The 27,496-nt window shown below is 37.2% G+C and overlaps 2 protein-coding genes across 8 annotated transcripts; both read left to right on the forward strand.

Annotated features, from left to right (window-relative positions):
* Window positions 1–606: 606 nt before the first annotated feature.
* On the forward strand, window positions 607–18,484 carry LOC101745535 (DNA ligase 4). 2 transcript variants are annotated; one of them, XM_038010979.2, is made up of 14 exons: window positions 612–849; window positions 3,992–4,204; window positions 4,614–4,920; window positions 6,157–6,332; window positions 6,564–6,737; window positions 7,932–8,133; window positions 8,701–8,914; window positions 10,383–10,509; window positions 10,855–10,975; window positions 11,951–12,141; window positions 13,093–13,230; window positions 13,696–13,963; window positions 14,736–15,007; window positions 16,510–18,484. In XM_038010979.2, exons 2-14 carry the CDS (start codon window positions 4,040–4,042, stop codon window positions 16,843–16,845), a joined length of 2,691 nt encoding a protein of 896 aa, XP_037866907.2. In that variant the 5' UTR covers window positions 612–849; window positions 3,992–4,039; the 3' UTR covers window positions 16,846–18,484. The 2 variants fall into 2 exon arrangements, with proteins under 2 accessions (XP_021206275.2, XP_037866907.2); XM_021350600.3 differs by lacking the exon at window positions 3,992–4,204 and having other exon boundaries at window positions 607–2,412.
* Window positions 18,485–19,948: 1,464 nt separating this feature from the next.
* LOC101745391 (doublesex- and mab-3-related transcription factor 2) lies at window positions 19,949–26,895 on the forward strand. Of its 6 annotated transcripts, none has more exons than XM_062668478.1 (4): window positions 19,949–20,307; window positions 20,932–21,136; window positions 22,031–22,178; window positions 26,499–26,895. In XM_062668478.1, the coding sequence occupies exons 1-4, from the start codon at window positions 20,267–20,269 to the stop codon at window positions 26,741–26,743; spliced, it is 639 nt and encodes a 212-aa protein (XP_062524462.1). In that variant the 5' UTR covers window positions 19,949–20,266; the 3' UTR covers window positions 26,744–26,895. The 6 variants fall into 6 exon arrangements, with proteins under 6 accessions (XP_062524462.1, XP_062524463.1, XP_062524466.1 ...); XM_062668479.1 differs by having other exon boundaries at window positions 19,950–20,307; window positions 20,980–21,136; XM_062668482.1 differs by having other exon boundaries at window positions 19,954–20,364; window positions 20,846–21,136.
* Window positions 26,896–27,496: the final 601 nt, after the last annotated feature.

The following is a 27,496-nucleotide window of genomic DNA, read 5'->3' on the forward strand; positions in this document are numbered from 1 at the left end:
GGTAGATCTCAGGGGTATTTAAAACTATGGGTTAGTCACCAATATCGAATTTCGAATTTTAATCTTCCTTTATCACAAACAATTTTCAATTTTAAACAATAAATACATTTAGACGCGGGCGCACGCTATTCACACTCAAAACGGAAGCGCCCGGAACATAGATTATACACTGTTAAAAAGATAGACATAGATACTAACTATGTATAGCGAGCGGGCATACGGCCGCGAGAGTGACGTACCGGTCGGTTTGCTACAAGGTTTAAATGTGCAATAACGGTGGTTTATTAACTGTTTAGTATCTGTGAAAGTGCACAAATGTGGGAAAATGAAACAAAGCCGCTGAACGTAACTTCTCGGGATCCTCCAAACAGTCCACTGAAAAAATCTCAGAAAATGACTACTTTTACTGAGATTATATAATATTTTATCCCATATCAACTCATTTCATTTAATTTCATCCCGGTTGATTAATGTTTTAAATTAATCATCTTCATTTCATTTCATTTCACCCCATATTATCATTTTTCATAAAAATAAGAATATAAATTAAAATAAAATATGACTTAAAGGTGTTAGTTACCAGGTCATAAAATCCCTTTAAAAAAAAGTGATATGATTCAGTTGTCAGTTGACAGAACTTTATCTAGTTGATTGAGAACATAGAAAATGAGTAAATGGGATTGTCAATGAGACTAGAGACACTGACTATAAAACTTGACTTTGGCGAAATCAAATAGACACTGAGCAAGTAATCACTACGTTATAACTAGAGAGAGAGACAGTGTACCCTATCTGACTATCTGATTCTGTTATTCTGTTAGTAGGAAATAAAATCAGTAGGTACCGTACGTAAGTTATTCCTTTATTTACTAAAGATTTTTATTACGTGTGGTGTAATTCATTATTGTTGTTATGGAGCTTGAAATTGAAATTGAATCAAAAAGTGTAACTCAGTCTAATGCAAAAGATCCCAGTTTTGGTGTAAAAATGGAATTAGAAAAGGAGTTAACAAAAAAATTTTTATGTGGTGAAATGTCGTTTGCTGATTATTCTAATGAATGGTATTATAACGATGACGAAGACGGTGAAAATGTTGAGATCGATAAAGAATACGAATATGAAGAAGGACATCAGTCTACCACATCCAAAGATAAACATCAACAAAGAAGGCGGCGTTTCACTCATCTGCCTCCTGCACTCCTGGGTCTTATGGGCGAAGCTAACTTGCGCTTTGCTAGAGGAGATAAAGAAACTGCCGAGCAAATGTGTCACGAGATAATAAAACAAGTTCCAACAGCCTCAGAGCCATATCAGACTCTAGCTCAAATTTATGAATCTGATGCAGATAAAACACTACAATTCTCTTTATTAGCAGCTCATCTGAGTCGTTCAGATGCAAACGAGTGGCTTAGGCTTGCCACTATTTGCAGTCAGAGACAAGAAATTAGACAAGAAATGAGCTGTTACAACCAAGCGATTAAAGCAGATCCACAGAATTTAAGCATACATTTAAAAAGATTAGAACTTTTAACTGAAATTGAGGAACAAGGAAATATTCCAATTCATACTTTAAGTATTACCCGAGTGAAATGCTACCATAAAATAGTATCTTGTATGAAAGCAACTGATGGTGATACTATCATGAAATATGCTAGACTAGCTGCCAAAATATACCACAGTAATAATGAAATAGAGCGAATGCTACAGGTTTTTGGTATTGCATATAAAAAATGTTCATCACTTTTCACTTTAGAAGATGTTAATATATTTCTAGAAGCTCTAATTAGTCTTAAACAGTTTGAAACATGCTTAGAGATATTTGTGGCCGTTCTTGGTGTGGTGATAGAAGCTGAAATTAATACAATAAAGAATTCCAACGGAGTTGTTGAAGAACAAACTACCTACACTAAATGTCAAATACCAAATGATTTACCAATCGATTTAAAAACTAAATTACTTGTGTGTTTTATTCATTTAGGTGCTACTAATTTAGTAAAAATGTTACTAGATGATTTTCTTTCACATGATGTCGAAAAAGCTGGAGATCTGTACATGGACATTGAAGAAGCACTCTCTTCTGTTGGACATCATGAATTAGCTATGCAAGTTTTAGAACCATTGGTGAAGAACACTAGTTTTGATCTTGGAGCAGTGTGGCTCAAACATGCAGACTGTTTATACAATTTGGGCAGAGAAGATGATTCTATTCATTCTTATTATAAAGTATTAAAGCATGCACCGCAGCATCCCGATGCCCGCTGTAAATTGTATTCATTATTGGAAAAAAAAGGATGCATAGACGAAGCATTGGATATTTTGCAGCAAGATTATAAATATGTAGTTAGTGCTGCATTATTTTATGAACATTGTTGTGCCCTTAAAAGGCATGGTAGACTTTTAAAATACTTGGAGGTAGGAGAAGCTTTGCTATCGAAAAAGTTTGTGAGATTTAGGCATCCAGGGGAATTATCTATAGCTTGTAAGCTAAGAGGTGGAATTGATCTTGTCCATGAATTTCGGACACTAAGAGGGGAAAATCCTTATCATGAGATGGATTTGCATTTTGATGAGGATGAATCTTTTAAATTAACTCCACAACAAGAATGGGATTTATTTGTTGAATTGTTGAAAATAGCATTACAATTTAAAAAGTATACAACTATGATGAGACTGAGTTTTGGAGCGATGATGTCAAAGAGCTTAACACCATATCGCTTGGATATGGAGTTTTACTGTTTACAAGCTTGCATACTAAATAATGAACAACAGTATGCAATTAAATTTGCTAGAGAATTTACGCAAAAATATCCTGGTTCCCGTTCCTGGAATATGTTAAACTATGCTATAAATTCTGCAGAAGAAAGTATACCTACAAAATTTTTGTGGAGACTTTTTAACAAAGATTATAACATTGTGAAGAATTTATTTTTGGGCAATAACTTTTTGGCATCTGGTCGGTATCTGGTAGCTTTAAAATATTTTCTGGAATACCATGATCAGTGCAGAGAACCACTTTCTGCCTTGCTGATAGCTGTCTGTATATTAGCAATGGCAGTACAAAAGACTGTTGATAAGCATCATAATTTAGTGCTTCAAGGGATTTCATATTTGTTAAAATATAAAAGTCTTAGAAAATGTGACCAAGAAGTGTATTATAACTTGGGAAGAGCATATCAAATGCTAAGTATAAATCATTTAGCTATAGAATACTATGAGAGGGCACTTGCTTGTAAGGATGTTACCCAATGTGATCAACATGGTGTAATAGATTTAACAAAAGAAACTGCATTTAATTTGTATTTGTTATATAGAGATCATTCTCCAGATATAGCCAGAAAGTACATTTTAAAGTACATTGTAATTTAAATAAATCTGTTTTTATTTTATGGTGTATTTGCTTATGTTTAAATTTATTTTCCTTACTATTAATATTAACTAGTGTCCGACTTACGACCAGAATCCTTGACCCTTAATAGAGAAATTCACCTAAATATCCATATTTGTAGAACACTCTCAATAGCTCTAATATACAAAATAATAAAAGAAAATATGATTTAACAAAGTAAAAAACTGTTAGCTGTCTTTGAAAAGAAAATTACTATTTTAATTTTATCGTTGAAAGCACTAAAGCTCTTCAATAGCTACTAAATAGAAAAAGTTGATATACAAAGGAGAAAATTCTCCCTACACAGTTTCGTCTTTGGCAATTTAGATATAAATTCAAAAAACCCTAAAACAACAACATACTTAATTACTCCCATAAGGACAAGGCAAGGTGACAAAATAATTTCACCAAATATGGCTTACTTAAATTACTGTCCTTAAGAAAAATGTCTTAAACAAGTTTGGAGTAGCCAGGTATTTTTTTCTTAGGTACATATTGGATAAATGAACGCATGGTCTACATAGACCAGAGATCAATGACAAGCTACATGCCGCCGGTTGAAGTCTCGATTGAAAGCACTGTTTAACTGATACATATATGTTTCAGGTGGATAATCGGTATTAAACGTAATAAGCATAAATAATTACACCAAATATGGCATCAGTTTCCATTACTTCAGTTGATTCTGTAAAATTTCTCGATTTATGTAAAATTCTTAAGCGAATGAGCGATACGAAGAAAAAAGCGGATCGCTGTAATGTGCTACTTCATTATTTGCACGATTTGAAATCGAAACTCCCAAAGACAACGGACGGAAAGGTAGTACCTATGTCAACATTGATATTATAATTTCAAAATTAATTTAAGTCGCCCTCAATATACGTAGCAATTACCATATTATGCCCTACAAGTATAGTTTTGAAATCGACGTGGCCTAAAAAAGATACTCGATGTATTCGTATCAAGCGATGGAACAATAACGGTGCACTAACGGAGATCTACTTCATCGGTCAATGCATAAAAAAAGCTTTTTTACCCTACACCTGGACCCATGACAGCTTCGCGGCAGAAATAGGCAGGGTCGCGATACGTCCCCGGTCAGGAACTAAGTAGAGCAATCGTTTAAATCTTAAAGCTGTGTAATAAACCTTGTGCAGATTAAGTTAAAGTAAAGTCATAGTTTTACGAACTTTCCAATAATATTTTTCTTAACGTGAACTATTTTCAGAACACTACATTGTTCGCACTTCTGAGGTTACTTTTGCCAAAACTGGAAAGGGAGCGACCAGCGTACAATTTAAAAGAAAAATCCCTTGGTTCATTGCTGGTGCGAGTTTTGGCACTAAGTAAAAAGTCGCCGGGTGCAAAGCAGTTACTACATTTTAGATCTGTTAGCAATAGCCAGGAGAGCGACTTTGCGGGCGTCGTATATTTCATATTGAAATACAAAGTTGGCACAGACGCTGAAGAACTTACTATCGGTCAAATTAATGAAGCCCTTGATAAAATAGCTACACATGCAGAAAATAGAAGTGGTGAGATTTTTTTTTAAATTAGTCCAATTTTTTAATTCCCCACAGCAAATTTTCTATTCGAACGAGACTGAATCAGACGCTATGCGGATTACAGACAGTATGGGGATATATCTTCCATTTCTGATAAAATGTTGAAAGTGTAAATTAAAGCATAACCCTATTACTACTGGTAGGACCTCATGTGAGTTTACTGGTGGTAGGACCTCATGTGAGACCGCGCGAGTAGGTACCACCGCATTGCCTATTTCTGCCGTGAAGCAGTAATGCGTTTCGGTTTGAAGGGTGGGGCAGCCGTTGTAACTAAACTGAGATCTTAGAACTTTTATCTCAATGTGGGTGGCGCATTTACCTACGTTGTAGATATCTATGGGCTCCAGTAACCACTTAACACCAGGTGGGCTGTGAGATCGTCCACCCATCTAAGAAATAAAAAAATGTGGTGGAAGTCCTAAGTCAATTGAGCTTAGCCTTATTTTTATAGCATATACCGACTGTGTATATTAGCGAATTCACGCTCAGCTTGAGTTAACTGCTTACGAAAGCTCGTAGACATCACAATGCCAATGCCGCCATCCACCTTAAGAGGTCTACGTCTCAATTATTTAATGTATCGACTGTCCCACCCTTTACACCCTCGCTGCAGAAATAGGCAGGGTGATGACGCCTAACTGTGCAGACTTACAGTACGTACGCAACTAATATTAAATAAATAAATATTTACTAACAATCACGCCACGTTAACTGGTTCAGTGCTAAGTTCGTAAGAGCTTGTGTTACAAGTACCAGATAACGGAAATAAATGTAAGATTTTTATTATACACATATATTTCATATGGGCAAAGTAGAAGGAAAGAGACCCCGCGGCCGATTACCTAGCCGTTGGTGTGATCAAATAACCGCTCTAACTGGGTTGCCAGTCGCAACCGCCATTCGAGAAGCTGAGGACCGGACGAGATGGAAACAGCTCACGAGACAGGCCACGGTCAAGTTTCAGGGACACGACCTTCAGTAATGAAGAAAGCGACGAAGAAGAAGATATTTCATATACATCCATAACCCTGGAAAAGACATTTTATATTTATCATACAAATATTCTTCCCTTGGCGGGATTCGAACCCGCGACCCTCGTGTGTAGTGACCATGTCACTTACCACTACACCAGACGGCCGTTAAACTATTAAAATAAGAAAAATAAGTTGCAAGTACCGACACATACAATTGTTTTTCTTATTACAGATATATTAGATCAGACATTTAGTTATATTCTCAGAAAATTGACCGCTGAACAACTGAAATGGTTCCTCAGGATAATACTCAAAGATATGCGGCTAGGTGTAAGCGACAATCACATTTTAAGTTGTTTCCATCCTGATGCCCCCGAAATCTACAAAATGACGAACAGTCTTAGTAAGGTACGCTTTAATATTAATTTAATTTACCATTGGTAAATTATATATATCGATGGAAAAAAATACTCAATTATTCCCAAAGTTTTTTTTGTATCTAAAATTAATCTAGAATTCATTTATCCAATCATAGTCTTAGTTAAAAACACCCTGTATATGTTGGCGCCGAACAAAACATCGCTCGTTGCATTTATGAAATTTGTTTGTCAATCAATCAAATGAATTAATACTGTTTAGGTATGTAAAGAGCTTGAAGAAGACGAAAGTCGCCCTACGGAGCTAGGGTTACAGCTAAATTACGCTGTAACTCCGATGTTATCCGAACGTCTAGACGTAACCGACGTGCAGCAATACTTGTCCCCCGACAAGACATATCATATAGAGAAAAAGTTTGACGGCGAAAGATTTCAGGTAAAAAAACGACGAGTGCATTTTAAATTTTATATAAATTATAGATACTTTGTCTTATCAGAATCATCACACCTAAATTCATTTATTTATATTGAAAAAGTTCATACATAGCAGTTCTTGCTGTGTGAAACAAGCCTATTATAATAAAATAGATGGTAAGGGAACCTAAAACCGAAGCTATACGACAGTTAGGTACTTACGTTAAAATTACTTAGTGGGTAGTTAATTATTGTTTAATACACATACGTTAAAACTACTTAATGGGTAATTATTATTTAATACATAATTTCATATTAGCTGATGCGCGGAAACAACGCACTGCAGTGTAAATCTAGAAAATACCAGAATTATTATTTTAAATTGAGGGTATACGAAACATTAACAAATCTAAATAAAATATCTATGCTTAAGTTCCTAAAATAATACTGTTTTCGTATAATACATTATCGTTCTAGTGATTTTTTGTGTGAAAAGAACGACTAGGTACAACCACCCTCCCTTTCCCCTATTATGATGTATGATCTTGCGTGTCAGCTGAATTCTGATCGTATTACATTCCATACTTGGTGCTGCACAGGTCGACGATTAACACTATATTGTCCGCTAGTCTTTGATATAGAGGTTTGGGAACGGTTGGATTTAACTCTTTTGTTAATAGCCGTAAACTATGCTCTCGATATCCTTATTAATTATAATAAAATGCAGGCGCGACGAAACTGGTTCATATAACATGGCAGCCTCAACCACGACCAGTCAATAAAGTGTTAAATAGAGAAAATTCAAAAAAATATATTTTTCCCTTGAACGGTTTCCTATACCTACACACGGTATTAGATCGTTCTCAATTAAAATTATATAGGTACTAATTTTTTTTATTGCTTAGGTTGGTGGACGAGCTCACAGCCCACCTGGTGTTAAGTGCTTACTGGAAGCCCATAGACATCTGCAACGTAAATGTGCCACCCACCTTAAGATATAAGTTCTAAGGGTCTCAGTATATTTACAATGGCTGCCCCACCCTTCAAACCGAAACGCATTACTGCTTCACGGCAGAAATAGGCAGGGTGGTGGTACCTATCTGCGCGGACTCACAAGAGGTCCTACCACCAAGTTACCACTAAGTTTATTTTAGGACGATAAAGGTAAGTGACCGTTACAATTTTTATTCATACTCAAAAAACCATCACGTTTCAGATGCACATGAAAGACGGTGTATTCAAATATTTTTCGAAAAAAGGTCATTCAGAGAGTTTCACAAAGACATACGGGGAAACCTACAAAGAAGGGTTGCTGACACCGTTTTTAAAAGATAGTTTTGGTAGTGACGTGAAGAATTTCGTTATAGACGGTGAAATGATGGGCTGGCACAAAGAATTACAGAGTTTCGGTAGCAAGAGTAAGTTAATATTTAGATCCCTGCGTCTGCACGTGACTTTTTGATATCAAATTGTATTATCATGCTATTATCTATGTCCCTCATTAGTTTTTCTAGAATTTTCACAGAAGCGATGATTTAAAAAAGTAATAACTAAGATTATATTATAGTAAATTGATACCATTTTTGTACAGAACAGTAATTGTGCTATAAAATAAGAGCGTTTCTCTGTCATTTTTTTCATTACTTAATTTAATTCTGGTGGTAGAATTTATTAATACTAACTGAGTAGGCCATGGGTAGGCCTCCCACAAGGTGGGCCGACGATCTATTGAGGTTCGCGGGGATCCGCTGGATGCAGGCAGCGCAGGACCGGTCTTTGTGGCGAGGCTTGGGGGAGGCCTATGTCCAGCAGTGGACGTCCATGGGCTGATAGAATAGAATAGAATAGAAAACTGAGTATAAATGCTTTGCCTAATAGATGTTCAGATATGTTTTCGATAATTTACCAGATCGAAATAAGGTTTTGCTATAATAATATCATCTGTCAAAATGATAACAAATATACATTCAGCCATCTTGTTCCAGGCATGCCTTATAATATCAAAAAAATAACGGAAAATTCGAAAGTCAGGCCGTGTTTCTGCGCTTTTGATATCCTGTATTATAATGATAAATCTTTGGTGGGACCTCCGGAACACGGGGGCCTACCTCTTGACGAGCGCCTACCGTTGCTTGATAATCTATTCAAAGATATCAGAGGTGTAATACAACATAGCGCCAGACGAGCTGTTCATAAGAGGTTAAAATCGTTTACATAATATTAAGTCATTTTTCCCTACATCACTCCACCGGTGTGTGTTGGAAACGTCAACGTCATCATGAACTGGTATGAATAAATAATGTCAAAATTTAACCAAACAGACAAACGACTGCAGCAAAATAAAATGAAAAAATCATCAATTAAATCGAAGTCAATTAAAAATGCACTACGAAGGCTAACAATAATTATAATCTGCTGGTCAATATTTGATACAATTTAAGTGGCAATACACATGAATTTCAAATAAAAAAGAATCATCAGAATCGGCTCAACAAAAGAAAGGTTCTGTGGTAAAAAATATAACAAAAAATACGTCTGAACTGATAACCTCCTCCTCTTTGAAGTCGGCTAAGAATAATAAACTGCCTAAGCCACAATTATAACAGTCAGCAGAAAATATATCTTATTAGAATTTTCTTAGTAGATTGAACCTTTTCACGATCTACATGGTGTTAAATGGTTACTGGAGTTCACACGCATCACCGCATGGTTGGCGCCACTTACCTTCATATCGACGTTGAAAGGCAAACGTGACTAAGCGACAATGCGTGAACTTTACAGTAGACTAATTTAAAGTTGAAATACCTGAAAAAAATATCTATTTTAACGAATCTAGCTGTAGGATTGGAATGATTTAGACTTAGATTAATTGACCTAGAAATAATTTTTTTTTTGCGCATCGAATATGGTTATTGCCTATCGTTTATGTACAAATCAGTTATTGTCGCTTAGTCACGTTTGCCTTTCAAGCGTCGATATACAAAAATATATAAATCAGAAATCAGTCCAGCTGTTTAGGAGTTCGGTAGCAAACACGCGTCAACAGTAATATATATTATTTCAAGATTACAAGCTAGTAGTATAAGCGGTATATAAGTAGCTTAAACGGTAGGCAGTGGCTTGGCTCTGCCTCTGGCATTGCTGAAGTCCATGAGCGACGATAACCACTCACCATCAGGTGGGCCGTATGCTCCTCTGCCTCAGAGGCGGATTATCCGTAAGGCAAACTAGGCACGTGCCTAGGGGCGTGTAGTAACAAGGGGCGCGCGAGCTCAGAATTTTTAAATAAATAAAGAAAATAATATATCGACGATTAAGAACTAAATGCTGATCTATAATCTAAATCTATAATAGATTATATTGATCGATATACTCCTATTATGCAATATTGCGGGTTTGTTTGTATTTCATTCGCGCATTAGCGTAAGTACAAGGGTCCTGGTCTACTAAAGTCTAGGGATTGATGATACAACGTCATCGTAATTGCAAAAACAACTAGTTAAAATTTATAGTATTATGATGGCCATTTATGGCCGGAACAGGGATGCCGATAAAGTGATTGCCTAGGGCGCTCTGGACCTTTAATCCGCCACTTCTCTGCCACCACTAGCAATTTAAAAAAAATCAAGGTTGTCAAGTGTCTATAATAAAACATTCCCGCTATAAGTTCTGACGTACTGGACGCCCTGAACGAAGCCATGCAGAACGACGAGGAAGGCATCGTAGTGAAGGACACAAAATCATATTACATCTCGAGCCAACGCAAAGCCGGCTGGTACAAGATAAAACCAGAGGTTTGTGAGAAGAATTACAATACATTTACAATATTTACTGGCGGTAAGTCGTTATATGGGCCCGCACGTGGAGCACTAATACATTTACCAAAAAAACATTATTACTTAACGACGCAAATAGGCAAACGGTGATACCTACCCGTGCGGACTCACAAGACGTTCTACCACTACACTACTTAGCAATAATTTTTCTTTCTTTCTCGAAATCCCTTAGGTACCTGCCTATTAGAGTGACATTATACATATTTAAATGAGTGAATACTTTGAAATTTTAAGCAGTGAATTTCAGAGCCTGACTCTTCGAAGCTGTTTTGTTTTATAGTGATAATCATCTTATTTTCGTAGTACACAGAGGGAGTTTTGGCAGATTTGGACTTAGTGATAATTGGTGCTGACGAAGCGGCGGATAAAACGCATGGACGCGCGAACAGTTTCGTGGTTGCTTGTGCGGAATTATCAAGTACCGGTGTGTTAATTTATAATAATCATAATAATACATTACTTTACATACATTATTATAATCTATACTAATATTATAAAGAGGAAAGATTTGTTTGTTTGTTTGTTTCGAATAGGCTCCGAAACTACTGGACCGATTTGAAAAATTCTTTTTCCATTAGAAGCCGACATTGTCCCTGATGAACTAGGCTACTTTTTTAATTTTTTTTTTTTTTTTTTTGGTTTCATTTGTGTTTTAATGTTTCCGAAGCGAAGCGAGGGCGGGTCGCTAGTATTATAATAATATAATAAAATTGGGTTCGGAGCTATTTTATAATATTGTCGGTATATTTGTAAGCTTGCCAATTATAGGCGACAATTTCAGTTGATATTTCAGGGCTTCCTGTTATATTTTATAAATTTCGTGATTCAACTATCATCTTTATTTTAATCTTAGAGTATTTTTATATAAATTAAGAATAAATTCGCGATTTCTATATCCTATGACATGATTTTTAAACTTTGAAAATCCCTCGGTAAACAGCAGTTTGGTTATATCCGTGGCATTTCTTGATGTCCACGAGCAACGGTAAACATTTACCGGGCAAATAGTAGTAGAATAAAGTAGAACTTAGCCAGGCTCACTACACAGTCAGCCCTCTCGGTCGGAATATTAATGCATATGTTCGGTGATATATTACCGAACACGTTTGTTAGCATAATTCGAGTGACGCGTTAACTTTATTTCCACAAATCGTTAGTGCACGTTCAACAACCGCGTCACCCGGGTGCATTCGTAATATTAACATTTCATTGATTTACTTAATATTTTAACAATAAACATTTTTAAGCAACATAATCTTTAAATAACAAACTCACAGTGCACCCTACATTTTGGTCATTCGACAAACCCTTGCGCGTCGGTGAATTCTGACTTGAATCTACTGGTATTTGGGAAATATGACTTCGAGTTATGTGATAATCAAAAAAAGTATTATGAAAGGTCGTCCACAACGCTGGCTATCGGTGAGCCACGTGTCGAACGGTCTAACCCACGAGGAGCGAGCGGGACTGTGTGCGGAGCTTGAGTTGCACTGGAAGAGGACCGCCGACCATCCCCCACCGGAGCACCTGGTCTTCAATGAACGCAAACCAGACTTTTGGATCGAACCCGATCATTCGGTTGTGTTACAGGTAACAAACATTGTAGATACTACAGTGTGCTTAGTGCGAGTTTTTTAACGTTCTCGATAGCGCAAAAGTTACCTCATATTTGTATGGAATGGGATAGCTTGCGTACGTTTGCCGCTAGGGGCGCTGTTCCAACTGCATACCAAATTGGGTTAACTTTTACGCTATCGAGAACGTTAAGAAACTCGCACTAAGCACACTGATATAGAACATAGACTTGGGTTATTTTATTATTTATTATACTGATGGTTGAAACACATTCGTTGCCTGACTTAGGAAAAGTGAAGACGTCTCGAAAGTGTCATTGTTTTGTGCTGCGCAATCTCTTTGCACGATACCAGACGATACGTCCACTATGTCAAGTAATAATGAAGATATTCTTCTTTTTTTCTTCCTAGCTATGCTGATAGCCTTGAGGGGCTATTTCAACTTCGTCCTAACGTGTGTAGGTGAGCTCACGGGGCTCAAACCTGATGACGTTGCTAAGACGAATCCTGGCAAGAGCAGTGCTTCGCAGAATCTACCACCGGATCGGAAACGCGACCTACTGAGAAGATCCGGCGAGAAACTTAGTGGGCTGAAGATATCGACCCATTCTGCGACATATATATAAAACTCCTTGTGTGTATGTGTGTGTTCCCTACAGATTCCGAAATAGCTAGAGCGATTTTGATGAAATTCTCAGGAAATCTTCACTTTGTAATAGGTGATCCTGCACAATTGGCAGCGATTGAATTAAAGTCCAATAAAAAATCGACTAGCAAAGTCGTTCGGTTTTGATTAGTAGTTACATTAAGATTTTAATGACGCCGCGCTGTCTGCGATCTGTGTCTGTGATGAAGGCGCATCATCGATGAGAAGCTATCTGTCTTTGAGGGAGCCATGATCCTTAGAAGAAGAGGTGGGGAGGAGCATATTATGCTCAATATTAACAGAGCATAGTTTCGATAACAGATTCACGCCACGGAATTGGTTCGTACCCCGAAGTTCGGCACGCCGTACACGCTACAGTTCCAGCGCGTCGAACGCCTGCGTCACGACAAGCCGGTCAACGACGCCATGACTATTGACGAATTCAAAAAACTGATAAAGGTTAGTTGTATTAACTCGTATTTATATATTTGTTTCTGTAGCAGTGGTGTCGTTAACGCGTGAAATATTATCCATCTAAGAAATGAGGATTTTTAATGTCAAAGCCACCGTTTCAACTAGAACGCAAGACTGCTTCACAACATAATTTCCGCCTCTTTCCGCCGTGAAGCAGTAATGCGTTTCGGTTCGAAAGGTGGGGTACCCGTTGTAACTATACTGAGACCTGAGAACTTATATTTCAAGGTGGGTGGCGCACCAGGTGGGCTGTGAGCTCGTCCACCCATCTAAGCAATATGATGACATGATGAAATACATCGACATCTTATAACGTTTGTCTGTTCTTTAATGCGATATTTTTTTATTAAGTCGAATTTCACAGTAGGTATAATAAAATATATATTTATTTTGCGATGTATTTCTATCACTACCGTATTGTTGATTCTAAACCATATTTCTTGGTTTCAGAATCACAGTCCCGTAATAAAGTTGGCTGTTAACGCAATCAGTGAAGATCAGCTAAACAAAACGTCAGCTAAATCACCCAGAAAACGGCAGAAGAAAGTTCTTCAAGTTGCCGAACAATTCAGAACTGGAATACAAGATAAAGTGGAAGTGATATCGAACGCTCTGGCCGGACGGAGAATATGCATTCTGTCAGACGAAGAAGACTGCAGCCGCACTGAGCTAATCAAAATCGTGGAGTCTCACGGAGGACAAGTGGTTGCTAACTACGGTATTTAATATACTTTTATCTTTTTTTATATATTTTTATTGCTTCGATGGGTGGACGAGCTCACAGCCCACCTGATGTTAAGTTGTTACTGGAGCCCATAGACACCTGCGACGTAAATGCGCCACCCACCTTGAGATATAAGTTCTAAGGTCTCAAGTCGTATAGTTACAACGGCTGTCCCGCCTTTCAAACCGAAACGCATTGCTGCTTCACGGCAGAAATAGGCAGGGTGGTGGTACCTACCCGTGCGGACTCACAAGAGGTCCTAACACCAGTAATGACGCAAACTATAATTTTGCGGGTTTGATTTTTATTACAAGACGTTATTCCTTCACTGTGGAAGTCAATCGTGAAAATTTGTTGAGTACGTATTTCATTAGAAAAATTGGTACCCGCCTGGGATTCGGACACCAGTGCATCGCTCAACACGAATGCACCGGACGTCTCATCCTTTAGGCCACGACGACTTCCATACAATACTATATACAATGGAAATACGTATTCAACATGAGTGTTCATGTTGTGAATGATGGCGACGAGTTCTGGGTGGGTTGTGAAATTGTGTATCCTTCCTTGCAATACAAAGAATTGGCTTGCATTTTCGATATTGAGATCAGAGGCTTTTTTTTAAAAGCTTAGATGGGTGGACGAGCTCACAGTCCACCTGGTGTTAAGTGGTTACTGGAGCCAATGGACAACTACAACGTAAATGCGCCACCCACCTTGCGATATAAGTTCTAAGATCTCAGTATAGTTGAATGGTCTGCGACAGACGAGTCGTGCTGGTGCTGCGTGTCGGGGCGCTGCACGAGCGCGGTGCGTGCGTGCGTGCGGGCGCGGCGCGTGGACGTGCTGCGCGCGAGCTGGCTGCGCGCCCTGCGCCCCGCGCCCGCACCCCTCCCCCCGCCGCACCCGCTGCACGCGCTCGCGCTCTCCCCCGCCACGCGGCTGCACCACGCCGCACACTACGACATCCACGCCGACTCGTACACGGAACCCGCTGACAAAACCACCCTGATCATGTGCTTCGAGAAAATGGACAAAGTGAGTTTTACTGTCATTTCATGCACACATACATACCTATATAGTGTTTTTTTTATTGCGCTGACGGGTGAACGACCTGACGGCCCACCTATTCTTAAGTTGTTACCGAATCCCATAGACATCACAACGTAAACATCGCCACCCATCTGGAAACCTGAAGTTACCTGAAAAATAAATTTTTGGAGTTTACTCCTTTAGAATCGATTTACATATATAGGCCCGGGGTATGAAAATTATGGGGACCAAAATCGTACTAGCATGTCACACGAAATGCGTTATGCGCCTGATTGCGCATGTCACACGAAATGCGTTATCGCAGGTGACGCCGGGCTGCTGCGCCGGCAGTCCGCCACAAAGCCTCGTACTGATCGCGCGTTTCTCTCATTATTGTATTTTCATATATTTGTTAGTCGTTTGTTTTGTGTCTCGTTAATTTGTTAATAATCTGTAGTGTATCGTGTTGTCGTAATATAGAACTATTTCTCGTATTGTTTCGTTTAATTTTTTATATCCAGTAAACTCCAGTCGTGCGTCGGAGCGGACACACACACTTTTTTTTTTGTTGCTTCGATTTTTATTACACGATGTTATTCCTTCACCGTGGGAGTTATTCGTGAAGAAGATTTAAACACGTATTTCATTAGAAAAATTTGTACCTGTTTGCGGTATATCTAAGATCGCCAGCGTAGTCTTTCCTTTGGGCCATGACGATTTCTAATTAGTATTAAATATGTAGTAAAAATAAATCATAAGAATAATAATAATAATAAGATTGCTCGTGAGGTTCATAACATCTGCCCGCAGCAATGATATTGAAAGACGACCACGACCGCTCTGACAAGAGTGATACGACAAAGAACAATAGAAGTTCATTATATGTATTTGCTTAGAACTCAACGGAAGTCCTAATTTCAATGTATCCTTGGTACTGTCGATATCTATGGCACTATTTGATAATGGTAACGTAGTAGTCTGTACATCTGTCTTAGTCAACAATAACAGTTTACATAACATATAGGATCCTATAAACATGCTATACATCCAAATCTGTTCATCTAGAAGGTGATGAGTCGATTCAAAAGTTTCGTGGTAAAACAAATAAAAAAAAAAGGGAATAGATAACCTCCTCTCTTTTTTTTTTATTGCCCTTGTAGGCAGACGAGCACACGGCCTACCTGATGGTGAGTGGTTACCGTCGCCCATGGACTTCAGCAATGCCAGGGGCAGAGCCAAGCCGCTGCCTACCGCTTAATACTCTCCACATGCCTCGTTTGAAGAAGGATATGTCATAGCGCTCGGGTAACACCGTGGAGGGGAGCTCATTCCATAGCCGGATAGTACGCGGCAAAAAAGATCTCTGGAAACGCACTGTGGACGACCGCAGTGGCTCCAAGTAGTATGGGTGAACTCTACTCCGGTGGCGGGCGGTGCGATGGTAAAAACGAGATCCCTTTTCGAAATCGGATAAAAATGACATCAATTTTCGTCTCAATTCATTCCAGATGCCTCAAATCCATTTAATGCCCGACGAAATGCTAGAATTGGATAGAACATTATTCGGAGGACATACCCCACTCTCGTTCCTGCGGCCATGTGTTATTCATTTCGTTGCGTTGAACGACTTAAATGTACTCCTCGCTAAAATGTATGGAGCATCCGTATGTGATGCGAATGATACTAGTTTGACTCACATCATTGTTCCGGAGTGCATCGCTTCTGAAACATTAAATGAAATGAAGAAAAAACATGTCGATACCATATCGTTTGTAGGTATGAGGTGGCTCGAGGAATGTTTTTCGCAAGCTAAAATTATCAACGAAACAGACTATTTGTTTTGATGCGCTGTCTAAACGTGATTTGAAATTAATTTTAATAATACAATAATCCCATAATAATACATTTTTTGATCAAGAATTGAATATGTCTATAACATTGATCCCAGCACTAGGACCCACCGAAATCAGGGATAACCGTAGTCACGGATAAAACAGTTATTTTTATATATTTAAAAAATTGCAATACAATCCAAAGTGACATCAAAAATCCAAAATATAATGTTTATATAATGTGATATCAAGTATATTTTAAAATAAATATAATGTATTTTCGATTTGCGCTTGAGCGGTAAATAGTTTGGTGAGTTTTAATATTCGTAATTGTATTAGTAAAACAGTTACTCATTTAAAACTAAAACACGAATCTATGACTTTATTTATCGTTTAATGTTTTTCTTCTACGCCCACAACATCTTTCTGCTCTTGTTTAGTTGCGTAATTTAATTTGTTTATGTTGTAATAAGACAGCGCTGATAAAACGAATGATCCATAATTACCTATTACTAAATTGTATTGTATAATATCGAGGGATCGAAAGACTATTTAATTTTGGTTTAAACGATATTTTGCAACTTTACAGGAGAGTCATTTAAAGTTTTAAATTTCAAAGTAAAAATATAACAAAAAAAATTCAAAAATCAATCACAAAAAAAATACAAAAAGTTTCTTCAGTTATTTAAATGCAGTATTTAAATAACTGAATATACTTATTTGAAGTTCTATTAAAAACAGCGAACTGTTGATGTCAATACCGAATTAAACGCACCTATAATTACATGTTAAATGTATTAAGCGAGTATGTTGCTTAAACCAAATAGCATTTCACGCCTAGATATAAGTTGTAAAATTTATTATACAAATAAATAAAAAGTTCTCTTACATTTTATTGTTTATTTATACGCCACGTACGCTGTAAAGTGTTCGAAATATTGGCAATAACAGAATTAAAATAATAAACGGAATTAAAAAAAATTAAAAGTATTTTTAATCAGGTGTAAGGCTTGCGAAAATACTATAATAATTTATTCTATTCTATTAAAGTTTAGCTAAGTAGCAACTGGTTTAATAAATACGATATCAATCAACCACCGCACTTGGTAATATCCTATGTCGTATTTTAATCCAGATAAATTCTTTCCGTGGTTGAAAAATAAGTACGATGATTCCACAATGAATTAATGCACTCATACATTAAATGAATTAATTACACGCGTAGCGGAATCATTGAAATCCGATACGTGTGTTTGGTGTTCACTGCAGGAGCACTTCTGAGGGCGGCTTTGTGATATCCAATAACATCAATTAATAACAAATGTAAACAATTAAATGCTTTTCAATGATATCTAGCAGGGTTAATTAAACAGTATGTATATAATAATAATAACCGTCTTATATGATTTTAACATTTGAAATCTAAACAAGTTTATATAATCATCTACGTTACTGCAATGTTGTAAAATCATATTAAACGGTAGCAATGGAACTAAAAAAAACCCTAAAGCTTATAAAGTATTTTTTATAAAAAAAAATTAACTTCAAAATGACAAAGATGCTCCGTTAGCAAAGGTATTGCATAGAGAGGCAATCTAATTGTTCGATCGCATCGGTGACATTAAAACGAAATGCTTGCATTACATAAGAATGTGTTTTATTTTTCGCTTGTTCCTTCCTCAGTCATCATTCCGCTCGTCACTAAATATTATAAAAGAAGTTAAGCAATAAATAAAGTTGTCGTAGTCTAAAGGATAAGACGCCCGGTGCATATTCGTATCGAGCGTTGCGACCGTACCGACGCTCAGTCGTTGTCCTGTAAAACTGAGACTTAGAACGAATGTCTCAAGGTGGACTACATGAAAAAAACCTACTGATGAGCGTTCTTTCATTCGATTTTCAAGAATGTTTGAAGATTCTGTGTAAACTGACTGAAACGTGACGATGATTGTTCAAGGTGTCTGAATAATTCACGCTGATTGGAGTTTTCCTAACATGCGTCGCGTAGACCAATACAGTTTTACATAAAGTGCACAATCACAGAAATTGCTTTTAATCATAACTTTAAATTAAGTAAGTAGTTTTATCTGTAGTGTTAGTGGCATTCACATTTTTTCCTGACCTATTTGCTGGTAGCTTAAGAGGCTATTCCAGCTACGCGCGGACGGGTAGATGAGCTCACGGGTTCAACCTGAGAGAATTTGCTAACACTAGCCCTAGCTAGAGCAGTGCGTCGTAAAATCTACCACCCAATCTGAATCGCGACCCACTGAGAAGATCTGTCGAGAAATTCAGTTGGCTGTGCTTATGGGTTAGTTTGACGAGGACGAGGACCGGTGCTTGAGAGGCCTAAAAGCACCGAGAGTGAATCCGGTGCATCCGACAAGACATGTTTCGGGCGACGACGACCTTGCTTTGCCCCGTTGCGGCCGGATAAGTAATTAGCGGCGGCCACGATAAGATGGTTTTCGTGTCGCGCCGCTTTGTCGAAGTAACTTTCTGATGCTTCCTTAAGATACTATTATCTTACCTTAAGATACTAGTATCGAAGTTCACACTGTTGCCTGTGGGCTCCGGTAACTACTTAATGATAGACGAGTCATGAGCCCGTTGACCCATAAAGTGAAATAAAAAGATCCAAAGCTGACATTGGCAACTCAATTTTTTTTTTGAAATTATAGATAGGTGATTCTGCATACACAATCTATCATCTTAAAATAAGATTAGTATTGGTAATTACGAAGAGAAACAATACAAGTTAAATTAATTTGAAAAACATGAAACTGCTTCGTTAGGTAATAATTGTAACAAGATCGGGGTAGTGGACAGGGGTCGTCGCAACCGGATATCTTATTGGCAATCGCCAATCGGTGATTGGATTTGTATTAGTTTCTTCGATATCATTAGATATTCTTATGTCATTTATTTTAATTCAATCTAATAATCCTAGAGGCTTTTATGTAATTACAATTTGTTCACTGATGGATCACCGTTTTTTCGTACACTCCTACAACCTCACTGTCCAGTAGTATGTGTAAGTATATGTAGTGATTGCCGTCAATCACATGGACAAATTAAGTCGAATTCTCAATTACATTAGGTATAATAACGGCTACCCTTCGAAGAGGAACTTAGAAATAGACACGACGATAATCCTATCTTGAGCTGGTACTGATGTTAATGCTTTGACGTTTTGGGAGAGCTGAGTTATTATCTACACTGGTATTACTACAGATAAGTATAAACAATGGGTGATTAAGTTTTATAATATTATTAAGAACTACCCTTTATTTAAGAGTAGTAGATATCTAGTAGTACCTACCTAGTAGCTCGTGGTGGCATGACTAAATCATTAATAGTTTAATATTTGGAAAGTTTAGATTAATTTCTTAGGTATATTGTGGTGGACGAAAGAGCTATCGTTAACCACAATATGATATGTTGGACATTCTACGAGGAGGATACTGCTTGCAAGTAAATTTAATACGTCATTTCTTGTTTATATAACAAAAATTATAACGATATTTAAGGGTAAAAATCTAAACTGACTTAGCTTGTGTGCTATTCTAGCCTATAAAGTGCCTACTATAAATCATCAAAATCTATCTCATTCCAAAGTTAGTCGGAAATTTTTTATCGCCTGCTTAAACTGATTACTAAGAATAATATTAATTATTTTAAAACATTTAGATTTTACAATTCTTAAATGTTAGAGAGTCAATAGTTTTCTAGTTAATACTCATAAAAACATTTCTTCTTTGACTGGCGACATCAAAAGCATAATCCACAATAGATATGTATAAAAAAACAGTTAAATTTGATCTCTCTAATGTATCACTTTACCATCCATGAAAAATATAACTTTTTCAATAGAAACTGTTATACTCGTGAAGCCGCGGTTGCCGCCCGCCCACATCAGTGTCCACCAATGGACGCTCGGCTAGGGCGGAGCATTCCAGGCGTGAATTAAACTTTAAAACTTCTTGTTACACATTTATCCCATCAATCTCAGTAGGGATTTCAACGGGGGAACATGAGTGGAGCTGTCACGCTTGTAGTCCCCAATCATTGTGGCTGATTTATGTTTTGAATATCGAGAGACCTGACAATAGCGATGCAAAGTGAAATAAGTGAAAATAACAATAGCACTCGGAAGGCGCTGAGGACACCGAAATGCGCTCGTTGCCGGAATCACGGAGTAATCTCGTGTTTGAAAGGACACAAGCGGCTGTGTCGATGGCGGGATTGCCGTTGCCCTGGTTGTCTTCTGGTGCTAGAAAGACAGCGAGTCATGGCTGCTCAGGTTTGTATTTGAAAATATTGTATTACTCGTTTATGTTATGGAAAAATAGTAAGTAATTTTTTTACATTTTTCTAAATTTTAATACAGTAGTGGAGATATTCAGATATTCTTGGAATGTAGCGTTCTTGGTCATTTAGATAATGGTATTTGCGAAATAAACTAAATAATAAGCTAGAGTGTTTTCGAATGTTAATAAATACTTATATAATTTAATATTTTAATCCTGACAACTGTTTGGCAAAATAACCCAGCGTAATTTATGAGTGAAGCTAAGATACTTCTGAGATCCTTCTCGCATGAGGCGGGGAAGTTTGACCGACCAACGATCGACAAGTCTAGCTGTGAGGGCAGTTGATTGCTGTCAGGATAAACTCATAGCCTTCATCCTGCGGGTGTTACTACGCTTACTCGAGGCGACGATAGATTTTAGTGCACATGCTCAAATTCTATCTTAGGGCAAGACGACAGAGGAAGGTCAATCTCAAGTACTTTAAAGCCTGCTTAAATTACATAATTAAAAATCCTAAATAATTTAATTTTTGAGCGAGTCTTACAAGCGTCGCAAAGCGTTAGATTTTAATTCTCCCCAAGACAATCTAGAAACCGCGGATAACTTCCTCTCCCTCGGACGTAGAACACTGCAACGTCTTCCAACAAATACCATACAATGACATGTTATATACAAAAACTTTTCTTTATTTATTTCTGATGAAACAATAAATCGCAAAGTCCATTATTTCATTTCTTTTCTTGCTCCAAGTGTTCGCTTATGATCAGACAATTGCTTTTTCCTCACAACTGTTAATTTATAGTAAATATTATTACATCATAAATAAATCAAAAAATTTGTTTTTATATCCTTCGTAGAATATTAAAGCTTTTCAATTCATTCAGGTCGCGCTTAGGCGACAACAAGGGGCTGGTGGTCCAGAATCGCGCAATAGCGAGGCTGCGGCACTGGCAGCTCGCAAGCGTGCCTACCGTGCAAGGCTTCGTTGCATGCAGATGTCGAGGACATATACAGTACAACCCCCTAATTTCGGTAAGTACTATCCCTTTCATTGTTATTAGCCGAGTTGTGCAGTCGAATTTAAGGCCCACCTTATGTAAGATCGTCATCAACATTGGGACATCAGGTCGCTGTATTAACAACGGCCATTATATCCCTAAACCATAAAGGCATTATTTGTTTCATGACGGAAATAGATAGGACAATGCACTTATTATGCTAATCCGTGAACCCATAATACACTATTACTACAACCATGACAAGTAAACTGAAACTAGGTAAGAAAATAAGGTGAGAGGTAGATAGGTAAAAACAGCGGAAGGTTGTTTGGCCAGTAGTAGAAACAACTTTAACTCCAGGTGTCACCCGTACATCTGAACCTGTGATCATGATCCCTCGGCTTTTTTTTTCAATTTTCAATTATCAAGACATTGGTAGTTAATGATTCTAATAGGCAAACGTATTGCAGAACGCCCTTAGGTTCGGTGTTGTGACGATTTATGCAGGGCAAGAGCTGGATGAGAGAAGCCGAGGATCGTTCTCAGTGGCGTGTAATTGGAGAGGCTTAGCTGTGGACTTCTATAGACTGATTATATATTATGATATGATCTTAATTATTATTATTTTTCCCTACCTATTCGCTGATAGCCTAAGAGGCTATTCCGGCTACGCCCGGACGAGTAGGTGAGCTCATGGGCTCAACCTGAGAGAATTTGCTAATAATAGTCATAGCAAAAGCAGTACTTGCAGAATCTACCACCGAATCGGAATCGCGACCCACTGAGAAGATCCGGTGAGAAACTCAGTAGGCTGTGTCTATGGGTTAGTTCGCACGAGGCCTGAGATCAGTGCTTGAGGGTCCTAAAACCACCGAGAGTGAATCCGGGAAATCCGACGAGACATGTTTCGGACGACGCAGCCACCGTCGCGACTGGCGGCCTTACGTTACCCCGTCGCGGTCGAATTATAATTTGCGTAATTACTGGTGGTAGGACCTCTTGAGTCCGCACGGGTAAGTACCATCGCCCTACCTATTTCTGCCGTAAAGCAGTAATGCGTTTCGGTTTAAAGGGTAGGGCAGCCGTTGTAACTATACTGAAACCTTAAAACTTATATTTCAAGGTTGGTGGCGCATTTACGCTGTAGATGTCTATGGGCCACGGTAACCACTTAGCACCAGGTGGGGCGTGAGCTCGTCCACAAAGCTAAGCAATAAAAAATAAAAAATCTTATTTCATTAAGATTTTTTATTTTTTATCAGCAACTTCGATAAAGGCCGGAAAGCCGTTTTCAAATCACAATAGAATCAATTTTCGAGCCATACTTTTCAAATTACAACGTTTCTGTTTATTGTGGTCGAGTGCAAGGATAGGGCATCGTCCACGCCACTCGGGCGCTTTGTTATTGTTGTAACCGAGCCGACACTGTCGAGTGTTTCGTTTCTCATCCGTGAAACGCTAAATGCGAATTAGCTGGATAAATATTTATTTAAGAACATCGAGAGTGAGTTAAATTTGTATATTTTGAAAATGAGAGTGGATTGTCAGTCTTCTTATTTCGAAAGGGATTTTGTTCAAATGCCTTCTATAATAATAAGTTATGGGTTACAGCGTGGTATACTTCAGCTACTTAAGTAATAAATAGCCATTGTAGTTCAGTAATATTTAACAATGAAAAAAGGCTTTAAATATATTTTTGATTATATTTAAATAGGTTTCATCGGTAATTGTGGTATTTCAAACGTCGGATATAATAAAAAGAAAAAAATTCATTTATTGGATTATTCCGTAAAAGTATTTTTAACATTTTGTCTGAGTTATCTCGAAAGAAGATGCCTATTCAATAGAATAATAGTAATTTCTAAAAAATAAAGTAAATTTTAATTAATTATAAATTACAATAAAATGAAAAAATATATTATACAATCGGCCCACACATGAGAATTGCTAACACTAGCCCTAGCAAGAGAAGTGCTTCGCTGAATCTACCACCAGTTCGGAATCGCGACCCACTGAGGAGATACTGCGAGAAACTCAGTGGACTGCGCCTAATGGCCAGCTTGCACGTCGAACTTATTCGAACGATTCAACTCGACGAGTTCAACCAAAACAGTGACCGGTGCGTGGAGAGCCTAAAAGCACGAGAGTGGATCCGGAGGATTCGATAAGACATACTTAGGACGACGGCGGCTTTGCGTTGCCCCGTCGTCTGGGTTGGTTATGAAACGACCACACACAATGCACGTTTGTTCGAATTACATCGATATATTACCAGTGGTAATATATCGATGTCGAATCCTGAAACTCGCACGCACACACGTATAACATAGAAAGAGACAGAGTGATGGAAAAATAAAGTTGTTAAAGGGAATATATCGCCTAACGCTAATTCATTACGAGATTATTACTAGTTAATTACTACTACTATCCACCTTCGTCACAAAATTGATTAGTTTTCGGTTGTTCTCTAATTGCCATCATCATATAAATAAAATGTAGAAAAGCTTAAGTTTTAAATGCTAACATGAAACTATAACCCAATTGTTACACTATTGCATTCATTAGTGGGGAACGGGGCGGATTTATTTGTCCATTTTAGTAAAAAATCGTTATAATCAGGAAACGGGAGCATCAATTCGTGAATGTGGAATATAAAATGCGGTCACTAATCTGGAACCGATTCATACCAAGTAAAAAAGCCGAATTAAAATAATTTTATTCAATTAAATATTTGTACGGTACCATTGTAGCATTTTTTTATTATCATGCGACGTTTTTACGATGAAAATACACTTTCGTAAACTATATACTTGGAATGTCTCACAAGCAAAAAAAAATAGAGCACTACCGGCGCGACGCAATAAAATCTGAATGTCTGTTGAAAATGTCACCGCTTCATTACAGAACAAAAGCAGTCATCCAACACTCAGTAACATTTCACTGTCTATTAAAACATAAAAAAAGACTAAAATTTCTTTCAACTATTTTTACGGCCACTAAAAAAGTGTGAAGATTGTTTTACAACAGAACGTAGAGGCGGCTCTTTGTGCAAGTGTCGGGTTACAGCGATATTGTTGACTGTAAACATGTCTTTCCGTCCTGCTGAGTGATAGCACAGCGGGTGCCAAACGCCATTCATACTACTAATTTTTTGTTGGCAATGACACAACAATAATCCCTATTTAAAATAATGATATTTTACTGACATCACTTATAAAACAGACTATCGAACAACGATTCGAAATTCGGTCAAGTGCAGTCATGCAAGAATCATAAGAATAAACACTAACGTCAAAAACTGTTTTTAGATATCAGATATACCTAATATTTAACATTATAAATCACTAGTAACCTAGAGTAGCCTATTGGGTATTATACTTGCCTAGTAATATTTTTTTACAATTTGTTAGTAATTAGTAATTGTTAAGAATTGGTGTTATATCGGATAATATTACCTTTTTTAGGTTTTTTTATTTTTAACTAATTTTACTTAATTTATTACCAACTATTTTCGCATTCGAATCGGAGAACATGATTGGTTGACGATCGAAATAGTCTATTTCTTTCTAGAATTTTTTTTTTTGTCTTGTCTAGATTGCTCAATATAATTAATTAAGTCTTTTAATTAATAATTTTCTATTTAATTGATAATTAAACAAATTCAATTCATCCATTATTTGTGAATTACAATTTTGGCACTTTTGGTAAAAATTAATGATCAAAATGATTTAATCAATTTATTTCCTTGGACATTTAAAATATTAATCGATTTTTCCATATTTTGGAATTAAATAAATTTAATTAGTTTTTTTTATGTAAAATAATTATGAATCACCATTAGTGCAAAATGTTAGAAAAAAAACAAATATTTATTTATGTTTTTGGAATACATGATGAAGCTTCTGCAATAAATTAGTTATTTTAATTTTGAAAAATAAAATATATAAATTATAAGTTTAGGTAAAATTCCAGTATTGGGGCGGATTTTTTTCCGGTGCCCAGGAGCGGCATTAAGTGTAAATCCGGCCCTGCAAACAGTTTCACTTTGAATTTGTTATTCAATGGATAAAAATATTTGATTTTATATCTTACTTTCATTCACTAATTCATTTATGAGCAAAATTTATCTGCACTAAGTTTTAGCATTTAACTAACTTTAAATAAAAAAAACCATGCAGAAGACTAGTAGTTTGATGAGTATATTACATTAATATTATTATCTATCATTATAACTGTCTATACATTTTATTTGTTATTCCCACTGACAAACAAATTTTTATTTAAAAAAACTGATAAAGACTTATAAAGGGTATCATTGTTACATAATATATTCTATATTTTTTTATTGAAATAGGAGGCAACGAGATACTATTCCCAAACGACCCTGCATGGAATGAGCGAGTACGCCGGCGCAAGGCTTTCGCAGACGCAGAACTGGAGCGCGGTGTCGGGGGTACGAACATGGCGGCACCTCCCGCGGCGCTGCTCTGCAGGAACCTCCTAGCGGCTCTCCTCACGACCTATCAACCGGCAGTACAGGTTCCGCCGCAACGACAGAAGCTATCATTCTCCATAGAATCCATTATTGGGGTACAATAGACTAATAAATATGTCTAATGTTTAGAGAGAACAATGTAACTTTTTGATTGTATCATTGTGACTAGATATATTCGCATTCAAAACTATCCATTCTATTTTGAATAGTAATAATCAATATTTAAAAGGGTAAATACACAACAGCTATGTACCAATTTGTCTTCTGTTTGTCAACCAATTTCCTTTTCGTTTTTTTCTGTTTAGTAGCTATTACCAAACTTTATTAAGTGTTACTACAATATGATTGTTTTTTTTCTGAAAACCAAAAGGGAAAATGTTGTACATACGTAAAATTAATCAAGCTTTGTATTTATTTCTATGGTTATGATCTAATTTCGATCTTTTAGATATAGGTGAGCACTAGTAATAATAACATAGCTATTTATTCAAAACATATATTATAAAGATTAAAGCAAGAAAATAAAGAAAAATATCGAGACTGAAAACGTTACTGGCTCAGAAATATGCCAAATAGTAACGAATCAATCGGTACTGCGGCGCTATCATCCGCCGGCGCTCGCGGAGAAACGTACGCACAAACATCGGACTATTTCACTATTCGTTTATCAGTATAGCACTAATAGTGACATATCTTACGGAATCCCCAAAGGACTCTGCAAATGGATCGCTAAGTTTCTGGATAAACGAAGCATCACGGCCGTCGTAGACGGCTGCTGCTCTGATACCATCACCATTAATACTGGCATTCCACAAGGTTCGCTGTTCTCCCGCACGCCTTTCATCCTGCATACCTAT

The sequence above is a fragment of the Bombyx mori genome, chromosome 5, assembly GCF_030269925.1.
Source record: "Bombyx mori chromosome 5, ASM3026992v2".
In the NCBI taxonomy this organism is placed as follows: domain Eukaryota; kingdom Metazoa; phylum Arthropoda; class Insecta; order Lepidoptera; family Bombycidae; genus Bombyx; species Bombyx mori.

Coding starts and splice junctions, on each gene's coding strand:
- LOC101745535 (XM_021350600.3), top strand. CDS start 913: ATGGAGCTTGAAATTGAAATTGAATCAAAAAGTGTAACTCAGTCTAAT. Junction 10,510..10,854: donor GGTACAAGATAAAACCAGAG/GTTTGTGAGAAG, acceptor TTATTTTCGTAG/TACACAGAGGGAGTTTTGGC. Junction 10,976..11,950: donor TGCGGAATTATCAAGTACCG/GTGTGTTAATTT, acceptor GTATTATGAAAG/GTCGTCCACAACGCTGGCTA.
- LOC101745391 (XM_062668478.1), top strand. CDS start 20,267: ATGATATGTTGGACATTCTACGAGGAGGATACTGCTTGCAA. Junction 20,308..20,931: donor GAGGAGGATACTGCTTGCAA/GTAAATTTAATA, acceptor TTGAATATCGAG/AGACCTGACAATAGCGATGC. Junction 21,137..22,030: donor AGCGAGTCATGGCTGCTCAG/GTTTGTATTTGA, acceptor CAATTCATTCAG/GTCGCGCTTAGGCGACAACA.